The sequence below is a fragment of the Hermetia illucens genome, chromosome 2 (genome assembly GCF_905115235.1).
Source record: "Hermetia illucens chromosome 2, iHerIll2.2.curated.20191125, whole genome shotgun sequence".
NCBI classification, from domain to species: Eukaryota; Metazoa; Arthropoda; class Insecta; order Diptera; family Stratiomyidae; genus Hermetia; species Hermetia illucens.
Genome location: NC_051850.1, coordinates 33242392 through 33256335, shown reverse-complemented (window position 1 = coordinate 33256335; position 13944 = coordinate 33242392). Strand labels below are relative to the sequence as shown.

Sequence of the window (13944 nt, the reverse complement as noted above, 5' to 3'; positions counted from 1 at the left end):
GTGGGCTTGTTGAAATCCAAATTGTCGCTCCGATAGTCCTTCCTTATATTCAATGATAGGGAGCAGTCTATTGTAGATGACCCTTTCGAGCATCTTTCCTGCCGTGTCGATGAGGCAAATCGGTCGGTATGATGATGGGTGTCCTGGGTGCTGGAAAACTGGTGCTGGTCGTGGAAAACTTCTACCATATATGTTTCAAAAACGCCGATAAACCAGTCGAGTCTGGTCTTAACAGCGAGTTTAAAATCTGTATTGGGAACAGCATTCAGACCGAGTGCTTTGTTATCACCAATTCTCCGGCAAATTTACGCAAGTTGTTCCTCAGTTACCGCAGGTATGTTGTAGACGTCCAATGCTTATTTGTGTTTTTCCGTTCCCTTTTATCCGGGGGAAAGAGCGTCATCACGATATCGAGTAGAATATGCGGGCAGGTCAGCTGTGGTGTTCGCCCTCACATCTTCTTCATAACCATCCGGTACGCAGTTCCTCAGGGGCTTTGCCTCTGCGCAAAGTTCTTTGAAACATTCTCGTTTGCTGGTCCGTATAGCCTGCTTAAGCCTACCTCGAAGGTCTGTCCGTCATACGCATTTTTCTCGGAGACTGCAACAGCGATTGACACCAAATTTTGTGGAAAGGTGGGAATTGTGAACGCTTACGGATATAGTGAGTTACATGCTTTTACATTGAACTTAAGGGAAGGTCCCCACCCATGCAAAAGAGGGTTGTAAATTTTTTTCCACCAAATATAGTCATGTGGGGTATCAAATGAAAGGTCTCGGTTAGTACTTTCCAAAGCTGTCTTAGTTTTGGCATTTGTTGGAAAGGCGGGGAGTTCAGAGGGTCGAAAGTGATCATTTATTTAAGGGTCCTTTCTCAGAAACTGCACAACCGAAAAATCTGAAAAAAATCAAGAGGCTTCCACTATATGGTGTCTAGGCTCCGAAATGCCTCCCATGCCGATATCCCTTCAAATAAAGTTATTAACAATATATTACTATAATTTTCAGTAATTGGCTGCAAAACCGCCCTTAAGTTCATGCCAGTACCACGAAATTTTGCAGCAATGTGGGCTATAATATAGAGCTTGATCCTATCAAGTTTGGTGTAAATCGCACATATCACCCGAAAGTGGATATTCTCACATAATATGCATATGAATATATTACGTGTTACGTACTAATGGGACAAATTCACACTTAAATGTCTTTATAAAAAAAATACACAAAACCTCCCATACCTGAAGCGTCCAGCTTCTGGTTTCCCAACTTGTGCTCGTTTTTCGCGGACGATGGAGAAGCACTTGTGCATGTGAGGTCGTTGCTAGCTAATGTGATGTTGATAATTCTTGGTTCATTGTTGGAGGCAGGGAAAGTGCAGATTTTTCTTGCTTCTTTGCCTCGAACGACCGGGAAATCACCTGATCAGTGAAGAGCGGAACCAGCAGCGGCAAAACGAAATCACAGGATTGGCGACGAGATGGTTGAGGCTGGGTTGTATTCTTTTCCGGCGACTAAAGTAACAGAACGAACAGACCTAAATCCGCCTCACCGGAGATTATTTATTGGTCCGGCTATTTGCGGTTAGTCCTCCTGTGGAAGTTTGGTGGTTGTTGTGTCCATATCATGGGCAGGGCTTAAGCGTGGAAATGCGTTGTATAACGCGAGCGCCGTACCCCGTAGTTGCCGCTAAGGTGTGAAATAGGCCTTGCATTCACTGGTATAAATGCTGAGGCTGCACTCAGTATAGACCAGTACCGCGGGATTAGTCACGACGGGCTCTGATGGTAGTATCCAAATCAATTTGTGTCCGTGGGATAATGCTTACATGACCCTTACGATATGTCCCCAGGATCTTCCCCTAATAGTACCTGACCTAGAAGTTCAATGGTTCGCAAACTGTCGTGGGAATTTCACGCGAACAAAGGAAGTAGCCGTTTTCCGGGCTCTAAGAAGAAAAACAAACTCTATAAAAGAATGTATGCCCGAAGCAGATGAGTTCGACTCATCCATCGATGTATGCGCCAACCCGCGTGTTCTGAAGTCGAACTGTCCCTAGAGGTCTAACGACGGCTTTTTCTCGTTTCAAAACGGGTTTTACGGAGGAAACTCCTCGCCAAATCCATATATAGGAAGGGCGGCGATGCGCTCCCTCGCGCTCAGAAGTTATGTTATTCTAGTATCCATTTGTATTTAGTTCTTTTGGCAAGTTACCTTTTCACGGAAATATAAATAGCAATTAACCTAGTGGTCATTATGCTTGGGCTTCAATGTATCTACGAAGTCACTTACGGAAATTGCGAATGATGCTCGCACATTCATGCTCCGTAATATCATCCCAGGGGCATATTAGTTCATCAACAGTGATGTGTCGTGTAGCCGAGACTTTTGTCTAGAATGGACCAGGCGTAGTAGCCCATCTAGTTAAGATCCGGCGTATTTCGCGGCCAAACGTCCTTGCTCCAAAACCCGGAAACAGCTCTTCGCAGACTGCGATTGTTGATTGGGTTGAATGTACCACCGCCCGACTGCAACGGGGATGTTAGTCTCAGAGATCCGAAGCAAAGCGTCAGCGACACATGTTGAATGTCAGATGCTTTGGCCGGCTTCTGATCTAAATCAAAAGTTAGAGGCTTGTGATCCGTAGTGAACGGCCTGCCTTCAAAGGAAAAACGGAAGTATTTGATGCTTCGATACGCGGCTAATAATTCATAGGCGCTGTAATTCGGTTGAGTGAGATTCAACTGTTTGTCGAAGTCATGGCCAACGCGACTCGCAATTCTCATTATTTTGGGATAAATAAAATAGCTTCAAAGACTTTGACTGCAATATTACCAAGACCGTTTTCGATATTGCTTACGATCCTTTTATTGTAAGCTGTTTTCTGGGATCTCCCTTTAATAATTTAATTATCCCCGGATCCATGGAATAATGTACGAAGGTCGTGTTGAGAGATAAGAAGACCATTTTTATTATATTTAAGCAGGCGCCCCTGGGGGTGGGAAGGGGGGATTCCCCCCGGGCCTGGAATTTTTTCGCATAACTTTCACCCAGGACCTGGATTTTTTCCAACAACGCACCAATGTTCCACACTTCTTCTTCAGTCCCAATGTTGATTATATCTTTCAAAATGGGAAAACTCACCTATGCTTATATGTTGCTGTTATATTTCTCCGGAAGCGATACCGTGGCTTTTTTAATTTTCCAATAACTGGGATCTTAGCTTTTTCCTTCACGCCTAAATTTGCTCTCACCAAAACGGTTTTAAATTGGTTAAATACCACTGGCAGTGCAATTTTCAGGAACTTTGGGCCAACATTTTTTAACCAATTCTCTCATATCTATATGAGAACAATTACTGGATCTTTACTAATTTCCCTGCAGTGATATTATTGCGTACACAAAAATCCTGAATCCAATAATGGGGGTATTTGACATCCATTTTGCTCAATTTAGTGGCGACTTTCTCTGCTTTTCAGCTTTTTATAAGCCCGACCACGTTAACTTGAAACGCAAAGATAAATCCCTCCATTTCAGCAAAATCTCCGCAGCACACAGCTAACTATTCGACAAATGGGAATCAACAAGCGGTTGCCAGAAGCAATTCTATTTTTACTGTGTTTTGCCTTCGATTTTTATTCATCAATCCGCTCTTGGTTTGTCTTCACCGGACTCAGAGAGTAGAAAGACCGAGCCTTTAGGTTAAATATAGTCAAGCTGCAATCTTGCTTACATACAATTGCATGCAAGGGATTTGCCTGTTCTTTGCTGTGAAAATTAGCATGTAGGGATCGACTTGGTGGTATTGTTATGCCCCAAGTTCAACCTACGTTGTCATGAAGGCAGAGCATCCTTAAAATCACCAACTTGGGCATGGGTTCCTTGCAGAATTCCTGGGTATTTGTAGAAGTCTGTCTTAGTCATAGCTTGGGTGTGAAGGTTACCAATGGTATATCTCACATGTGGATTGTGACCACTTCTGCGGATGGCTTGGATTCGACACTTGTCTAAACCAATTCCCGTCTGAATCAATATAACAACTAAAGAGATTTCTTTGCTTATCCTACAACTACCGAGCCGATAATAAGATGCTTTATGCAATCCCTTCATCCCATTCGGCAGTTTTTTGCTACTCGGACAGAATGCTGGTGGCCTTGAACGTTGCGGTTGCCTACAGCCATTCAGACTGAATCTATTCATCCCTCCTCTTTCCACAACCGGGCTTGGGACCGGATACAGCAGTTTTGCATTGAAGTAAATCTTCTTTTTCCCTTTTTTGAAGTTGGGATTCTCACGGATTTATTGCAGCAGACCGTTAAGTATATACTGGACTTGTGACGAAAGGCTTTTTTGACTCACTAGCCCAGCGTTAAGAGAAATGTGTGTTAGCAAAAACTTTTTTGTAGAAAAATGTCTCTGCAACGGATATTCTGACGTCATTCCTCTAATCGACTGCAGCGCCAAGCAATCTTAATGCAGCCATTTCTCCAACTACACATCCAAACACAGAACAGCTGCTAAGCGTCAATTGCGTGCGGAAGGACAGCTGATTGATAGCTGTCACGGTTCGTTTTGGCTTTGCACAATTTCGGCGAGTACTTTGCAGTAATTCGGGTGTTACGCGAATTGCGCGAGAAGGCACTTTGCCCCCAGCTTAAGATAAAATCGAGTCGGCTCCGGTTGCATTCTGAATCCGTTTTAATTCATGGTTTTGTGATCCGACAAAATGTTCCGCCGCACCTTCAAGCTCACGTACCGGCCGATGCGCAACAATTTTGTCCTTTTGCCGTCCAACTACTATGACTTGGTCTCCACATATGTAAGTGCTCCACGGGTCGTGTTGCGCACGCGAAGACAAGGACGCAGCCGAGTTGGGGAATTTGCGCGCGCGACAACTATTCATGGTCACTGGCTATTTTTAAATTATGCTGAGTCGCTTCTTTCTGTTTTTGTCTTTTACGCATTCTGGTGGGCTTTTGACGGCATTCTGGCAGGAGAACGGGTGTCTTAGTTTGTCATGTGGGAAGGTGCTTCACTACGTGACCTGGGCGCCACACGCAGGCCCCATGAAGGATACCGAGATCGGGATAAACGCCCGAGTGGCCAAGGAGATTGGTGGGTCTATTGAGGTGGAAATGGTGGGAGTTGTTAAAGGACGTTTTGATTGTGCTTGCAGGGCTCAAGGAGAATGACTTGGTGAAGGTGGCGCTTGTCGAGAGTATGCTTCCAATCAGATCCGTATTTGTAACGCCGGTCACGGCCAAGGATTGGGAAATTATTGTGAGTAGAGCAAAGCAAGCTCCGTGATGTACTTAACATTAATTTTTGTCCTCTAGGAGCTAAGTACGGAGCAAATCCAAACTACGTTACTGGAGCAAACTCGGGTGATCAATTCGACTCAAATTCTGGTTGTGTGGATAAATCGGTCGATGCAGGTTAACTTCACAGTAGGTACGTCGATTTGACTTTCGTTTCCTGTTCAACATTGGTAGGAAATGGTTAATGAGAAATTTAAGCTAGGGACGGCCAGAATAAACATCCGATCCCCGATTTAAATAATATTCTGGGAACCCGTTAACGAACCAAGAAAGGTCTCGAACTTATTTTTAATTTATTGCAGGCAGGAGGTGATTGCCGCAACCCCAGCTCTAGCTGGCCCGTTTAGATTCCCTTTTCACTCACTTGTGTGTTTAGGGCGTAACGGACTGAAGTCGTCAACGTCCATCGCTGGAGATTCTCAATGGGATACTAATCAATTCATCGTTGCCTTTCACTCTTTGGTGGAGTATAGCGTGTCATCGCTTGCGGTTACCTGAAATGCGATTCAGCACACCCCACGACTTCACGAGATGCCCGCACTCGTCCTCTACTGTTCTACGCCAAGTGCCTTTCGACCCTTCGAACGACTCACCCGCGGGCCATTTTGGGAGAATGGATCCCACTGCATGTCATAGTCCGCAATGCAATTGTTGCCTTCCTTCTGTCTTCTGATCACATCGCATACGAGTGCCAAGTTCTTCGTTTGAGATAGGGCCAGGCCACCGTACTCCGACAGGTATTGGCGAAAGCTTGGAGCTTTTGAGTAACATTGGAGTTCACTTTCCATGTGCTACAGAAAAAACACTAGCACAGAACAGTCTCAACTTGATCTTAGGATTTTAGTGTTGAGATAATTATATTGCCAGAATGAATCTAGCGCTGTTACTGCGTCGGGCAACATCCATCTGTCGGCAAAAACCACGCTACCTAGATATACAAATTGATCGACGTTTTCGATGCTCTGCTCATTTATGCGGCTAGGGAGAGTGCGATGATCCGTCAGACTGAGAATCTTCAGTCTTACTCTACTTGCCTCTCTTTCCAAATCCAGAACCATTTGGCCAAGGTCCATGACCCGGTGAGGGAGCAAACAGATGTCATCAGCGTAGTTGAGGTGTTTGAGGAAAGATGTCTTGGTTCATTGAATTCTTCTACGTCCTCCGGACAAGGCAACATGAAGAATGTCATCGATAACAAGAAGAAATAATATTGGCGACAGGATGCAACTCTGGCGGACTCCGCTTTGGACTTCAAAGTCCTCCGAGATTTTACCTCGGAGCAGGACGTGACATTTTGCACCATCTTATGTCGCTCTGATAATAGCTATTAGTTTCTCCAGAATACCCTTCCTGTGTACAGTACTACAGATACACTACCTGCTCACGCCATTAAAAGCTTTCTCGAAATCGATGAAGAGCAGGTGCCGCGCAGATCAAAATTCCGCGTACTATTCCAGAATGATCCATGGGATGTTGATGTGGTCAATGCAGTAAAATCCGGATAGGAAACTAGCCTGCTTTCTGTCGATCAAGCTTTCGAGGTGTTGTGCTATTTGCTTTGCGACGGCAGAAGCGAAGGTACCCCTCCAATTGTCACACTCAAAATGTGTGTCTTCTTTTAACGTTTTGTATAAAACAAAACCTTATCAAAAGCGGTTTACTGTCTGTCCGTCTGTCTGTTCGTCACACGCATTTTTCTCGGAGACTGTTGCAACGATTAACACCAAATTTGGTGGAAAGTTGAGAACTATGAACGCTCACGCATGCAGTGAGTTACATCCTTTTATGTCGAATTTAAGGGGGGGGTCCCCATATATGCAAAAAGCGGGTGTAATTTTTTTTCACCAAATATAGGCATGTGCGGTATCAGATGAAGTGTCTCGATTAGTGCTTTCCAAAACCGGTCTTAGTTTTAACATTTGTTGGAAAGGTGGCGAGTGCGGGTGGTCGAAAGCGATCATTTCTTTAACGGACCCATTCTCAGTAACTGTGGATCATCAACTTGTGCTCAAGGTATGGGGCAGCGAATCAATAAATGACGACTGGCAAAGGGGCATTATCTGTCTTATATATAAAAAGGGAGATATCACACTCTGCAGCAATTATAGAGGTGTCACATTGCTGAGTACCATCTATAAGATAATCTCCGCTATCTCGCTAGGCCCGATAGCCCCATACGCCCACAACATCATTGGCCCATACCAAAGAGGTTTCACTCCAGGCAAATCAGCAACACATCAGATTTTCTCTCTGCGGCAAGCGATGGAAAAACTGTTAGACTATGGACACCATTCATCGACTTTAAATCCGCCTATGATAGCATAGTCAGGGTAAAACTGTACACGGCCATGCGAGAATTCGATATCCCGACGAAATTAATAAGACTGACTAGGCTGGCCCTGACCAATGTACGAGGCCAGATAAAAACAGCAGGATCACTCTCAAGACCATTCAACATCAACAACGGTCTAAGACAAGGGGATGCCCTACTATGCGTCCTCTTTAACCTGGCCCTGGAGAAAGTGATCCGTGATGCTGAGGTAAATGCAATAGGTACGATCCTCTTCAAGTCGACCCAACTACTGGCCTATGCTGGCGATATCGCCATCATGGGAAGAACCATCCGGGACGTACAAACTGCCTTCATCCAGATCGAGCAGGCGGCAGTTTAGGCGAGATCACGTCAATGTATGTCAATGAAGGCAAGACAAAGTATATGGTGGCAACATCAGCACCAAAAACCAACCAACTAACAACATCAAACCGCACTGGTTAAACGGGAAGAATAAAGATAGGACACTACAACTCTGAGACCGTTGATAATTTCTCCCATCTAGGATAAAAAATCACAACTGATAACAGCTACGATGATGAAATCCGCGCACGGTTGTTGGTAGCCAACAGAGCCTATTTCAATTTACAAAAACTGTTCCGCTCGAAACGTCTCACCATAGGGTCAAAGTTCTTACTGTAAAAGACAATGATCTTGCCAGTCCTGATGTATTCCTCAGAAACTGGAGTTCTTAGCAAGAAAAATTGCGTACTCTTGGCCGCGTTTGAGAGAAGAATCCTCCGAAGAATTTTTGGCCCCCTACATGAGGGTAGACGATTCCGTAGCCTATGTAACGACGAAATCTATGAGCGATAAAATAGGTTACGGTGGGCGGGTCACTTAATCCGTATGGATGAGAATGATCCAGTCCGTAAAAGTCTATAAGGAAAATATGTATGGTAGAAAAAGAAGAGGCAGACTCTGCCTGAGATAGAGCAATGGTGTAGGTCAGGACGCCAGACAGCTTCTAGGGATATCGAGTTGGAGGACCTCGACGCCAAAACGGGATGTCTGAAGTTCTTTATTAAGGCGGGTCTGGACAACATACCGGTTGTTCTGCCGTTGATGATGATGAAATCAGGATGAGGTGGTGCAATTGGAATAGAAAATGGTCAAAAGTATAGAAAATATTATGTGACAGGAAAAGAATGAATTTTCTCAGCACCTCGCCACTGTAAAATAAAATGTGCATATCTGCGGCAAATAAACACTTTAATTTGGTTTTGTTAATAAGCTGAAATAGGCTCTGTTGGCTGACAACAAAAGTGCGCGCATTTCGATATCGTACCTGTTATCGGTTCTGATTTTCGATCCTAGACAAAAGAAATTATCTACGGTTCAAAGTCTTCTATCCTCATTGTTTTCAAATTTTCATAGAGGACAAAGAAAAGAAAGAACGACCAGAAAGATGTCACGGGATCGGTTGGTCAACAAAATACTAAATGGGAAAAAAGTTCTCCCAATAAAATAGAATAGGGAAAATAAGCCTCTGAATTTATTCGCAAAGAACGATCGGTGTCAGGGTAGAGAAGTATACTTCAAAGGTAAAATATGGCGGTTCGGGGAGTGGTAACACCCAAGGAAAAAATAAAAAAGGGATACGATCAGGGGGAATCATCATCTATAATGGGGCAACCGAAAAAGTTAATGGAAACCCGAAATACGGTACTAAGAAATCTCAAAAGGCAGATTTCACCCTAAACTTAAGAAGTCTAACGAAAAAAAAAATTCTTAGGCAGGTGGACACAAGGGATAGCAAGAAGGAGATTATCATCAGATGCCAATTTATCGATTAGACCATTACGAAGAAGGGACTAAGAATCGGTTATAAAATGGTACAATGAACATTATTATCGCAGCGAGCACCAAGTAATCTGCAGATTAAAGAGTTGGGTAAAAACAGTGGTTGTAGCATGCCAAACTGGTTGCCTGGTTGGATCGCGGACAGTTTTTGGGGAGGTGACGTTTTCCGAGTCCTTCGCGACCGATATGTAACGCAATTGCTATGGAGAGATTCGCTACAATTAATAGTTAGGCTCCGGAAGAACACCATCCTCCCATACCCAAGAGACGTGTGTTTATAGCAAGCAATCTGATTACTGTTCACCGTTTCGGGTCGGACGTTTTTGTGTAAGGTGACTTCGTGAACGATTTGGAGAAAGAGCAGGTAGTGTCAAACGTGATGACGCACATTACCACCTGCGACCTGCAACTCGAAAGAGATTATACCGAGAACTAAAAGGAAGCAATGTAATGGCGGATGTAAATATTTGGAGTATGGTTTCCAAGGTGGTGCTCTTGCAAAATAAAGCGAAACAATTTCTGCTTTCATTGAACTTAATTGGAACAAATCTTCCTGTCTTGATGGCCTCCTATTCTCTGCAGAAATGTTTGTAGAATTATCGCTCCCGCTTATTGGCAATCTCTAGGGATCTGAAATCAGCAGAAATTTGGCCGCGATAAATGTCATGTGTTGCATCGAGGTAACATCTCAAAGGAATTTGAAATTCAAAGCGAAGTCTACCAAGGTTGCATTTTGTCACCGATGCTTTTTCTTGTCGTTGTTGACTGAAGCATGCGGTCTTATATACCTTACCACAAACCCACAACGATGGCGTGTTGGTGGGGTTGATCCATTCCATGCCACACATGATAAGCATAGATAATTTGCAGCAGTAAGGGGAGTACGAATATCAGGTGCTAGTTCCAAAGAACGACTTTGCGATATCTTCAGTTACCTAGGAGGATTTATGGGATTCGAGCGAACAAGGATGAAACTCCGCACAGACTGGTTGTCAAGGACAGGCTCAATTGGTTTACTAATACTTTCGATTCATGCAAGGTGGAAGGGGTGCTTATCACCTAGTGAAAAAGACAGAAGTTGGTGGCCACAGGGATGATTAAGTACTTCGGGGTGATTATCGATTTTAGGCCGAATTTCAAGGGACATTTGGCTTACAGCTGGAGGAGCGGCAGGTTCTAGCTTACGCTTGGGAAGGAAATGCCCGATATCGGAGAAATGAGAAGCACACGCACGTTGCACTATAGTGCTTAGTTCTTGCTAAGCATATCTATTGATGTTGGATTAGTGGAGGTTAAAGTTACGCCTCAGTCGACCGAAATAGGCCTTACGGAAGAATTTATTTTTTGGATAGCAGTAGAATTGGATAACACCGCTTATGTTAAGATGAGCTGATTGAGCGAAAGGTAAACCCGGTTAATCTGTTGGGATCGTTTGAATAATTCAATGAGTGGGAATAGTAGAAATGTTGATGGATCTTGCTGAACCTTTTTCATGTTTAGGGTAATATGCATTTGACTTCAGGGATAAAAGCTTTATAATTATTTCCCAGTAAGATATTCATGATATGAAAAGATTTTCTAATTAGGCAGACAGGAAGCAGGAATTTGAAAGTACAATAGGAAAGGGACGTCCATGTTTGAATAATAAACTTATGGAAAGATATGAAATATGATTCAGCCCGGCGGAAAACCAGGATGTGTGGAGTTCCGTACACAGGCAGGTCTAGACCGGATACCGGGTGTTGCGTCGTTGATGATGATCAGATTTCGACCTTAGAAGATGAATTTTAATGCTGCAATCTCTCCCTTAAATATAAAGATAAAGATAAACACTGATCTATTGAATAATCCCATCAATCTTTTATTTTCAGATAAACTGAAACCCAACATAAGCTATGGTCGTTTAGATAATGACACAGAGTTAATTGTTGCTCCAAAATTAGAGGCTAATGGACCTTATGTCAACGGCTTGAACCATAATGTGTCGCCACCCGCACTAGCACGGAGCCAAACCTTTGCATCAAACGATGGCATGGCATTTAATCCGCTGGCTCGATCAACAACTACATCAAATGCCTTGCGCTCCCTTAAAGCGAATCCGCCTACAAGTTTCAATCAAAAAGCTGAAAAGCTAGAACGCATGATAAAAGACTTAAAGAAAGAAAATAGTCGAACTTTCGAATTTCGTGTGGTCTCGGGTAAATGGGAAAGCGGACAAATATCAGATGTTTTTGTAACACGATCAAATTTACCGGAATTCATGGACCTCGAACAAGTTTACCTTCTGAAAACAGTCGAAGAAAATGACTATTATGTTAATGTAAAGATCGTTTCAGAGTGCGATACTTTCCCTAAAAATATCCATAGAACGATTGAAGTCAATGAAAATCTAATGAAGATGTTGAAGATCAAAGAACTGCAAAAAGTCACTCTTCGACCGAAGCATACTATCTTGAATTTTCTTGAGAAAATCGAACTATTCCCAAACGTAAAGACAAACTATAAAATTGTTGAGCGAGCATTTAAGAGCTATGTCATTGAGAATACGAAATTGTATCCTTTGCTTCTCAATCAGAATCAGATAGTTCGCTTGGAGGATAATCTCTATGTGACTGTGAAGATAACCCCCGAACACTTTCCATATTGTCTGATAAACGAGCAAATCCTCAAGGAATGTAAGATCTATGCCGCTGATCAAGTGAAGCGGGTGGAATATGTAATGGATATTGAGGCGAGCGAAGACAATTTATTGAGTGTTGCTGATCTGATTAGTATCAAGCAGTTCGATGCAATTGTTGATAGCTTTGTGGAGCAAATCAAAATGAATTTGTGCTTGGATGAAAGGAATTCGGTTTTGAAACAAGGACACTTCTTGATATCAGGTGAATATTGATGAATAAAAGAGGAAGGAAAGATTTCATTATTAATTGATTCTCATCGCATTTTCAGGGGCAGCAAACTCGGGTAAAACAGTTCTAATCGAACGAATCTTAGACAAATTAGTGAAGAAACCATATTCATGCTTTTATGATATCTTCTATTGTACAAGAAGTAAAGGACGTAAGGTAAGTACGTAAAGTGTAGTTGAAGTAGTTTTTAAGTGCGCTGGTCCATTGTCTAACTGAATATTCCGGATGCGTATGTGTACAGCACGATCTCCGTTAGTGGATGTGGTGCTATCCGCTGCAACATAAGCACCTAAAATCGGATGCCTGGTGCGCTCATGGACGGATGCGTATCATTTTCTAAATTCTGTTGTGGCCAATCAGTATGCCAATCTATTGGTTTTAAAAAAGATTTTTATCTGAGAGGTAGATCTCTGTTCCAGATTCTTTTTCTAGTCTTCCTTTGCATCTATACCATCTGCGCTCACACTCCTTCCCATCACTTGGTTTAGATTGATTCTCTTCATCGCGAATCTTGGGCAGTGAAACATCACCTACTTTGGATCCTCCGCTATTCCAGTGCATCCAGAACAAGTCGGTAAATAGTCCAACCCAAAGCGATGCAGGCGCGGGTAGGTCACCTGAGCTGATATTCACAGTCTTTTCATTACCACTTTGCAGGTTCCAGTCTAAGAGTTTATGTCGACATGTTCACACAACTATTTTAAGCAGTTGTTTGCGTGTTACTGCGTTTCTTCTTCTTGCCCGGACACAAGCCTAATGGGGAGCAGTTGCCTTCTGGTAATAGTAGCATCAAATGCTATCTTCTCCTGTCGGATGATTTGAGTGACTTTTTCTCGGTTTGCGCCTACTAGAAATATGCCTGAACGCCGCCGGAAAACGTGTCCTCCTGAACAGCTTTTGCTGTTTACCCGGTATTCTGTGAGGTCTTTTTCGGGGTCGATTCACGAGCACCAAATCTAGCTCCGCGAATGCTTCGAGCAAAACGCTGCCCCATTCAAAAATTATCTGCTATGATTTCCGGCCAATCTCGTCTTGCACCCAAAATCATAGCGTTCAGCATCTGGTTTATACTCGGCAAGTGGGTGGAGTTGGGTGGAGCATATAAGCAACATTGGATTGGAGCAAAAGTACTCTGATGAATTCACTCTCCGGATGCTCTATTATTACCTGAAAGGTTTGTTCATTGCAAGTCCATAGCGCTGTTTAGTCCGTTTGGTCTCTGCCCCAAGTGTCCGTCGATGTTTTTATTGCGGATGCTTTCCGAGAGTAGGTCCTGGCCTGCCTGGTGGTGGTTATTGTGTATTAAACTCGTCTGCAATTTGCGTTGAGGGCTCTTTTGTATTCCGGGTATCTGTTGCTGCCTGCAATGTGATGATGCTTCACACCCTCCTTCCCTTTGAACATTGAGCAATTTTGGTCAGCTTCATAGTCCTTGCTGATATAGCTTTCCGCTCTGTATCTTCTGGATTACTTCGACCTATTATTCGAACTGGTGCATGCCTTCGTAATGTGATCGAAGCCAAATCATCTGAAGCATCGCTTCAGTGTCAGCTGCTCCCTAAGCCGATACATAACCCAGCCTATCC

At 43.4% G+C, this 13944-nt stretch overlaps 1 protein-coding gene across 1 annotated transcript in view; it reads left to right on the top strand.

Annotated features, from left to right (window-relative positions):
- Positions 1–4537: 4537 nt before the first annotated feature.
- The window catches only part of LOC119649441 (peroxisome biogenesis factor 1), a 29866-nt gene continuing 20459 nt past the window's right edge, over positions 4538–13944 (top strand). Inside the window, exons 1-6 of the mRNA XM_038051591.1 lie at positions 4538–4815; positions 4991–5111; positions 5173–5276; positions 5333–5447; positions 11321–12331; positions 12399–12514. Of these exons, the coding sequence (XP_037907519.1) occupies positions 4723–4815; positions 4991–5111; positions 5173–5276; positions 5333–5447; positions 11321–12331; positions 12399–12514 (1560 nt within the window). The 5' untranslated portion in view covers positions 4538–4722. The remainder of the gene's footprint in view (positions 4816–4990; positions 5112–5172; positions 5277–5332; positions 5448–11320; positions 12332–12398; positions 12515–13944) is intronic.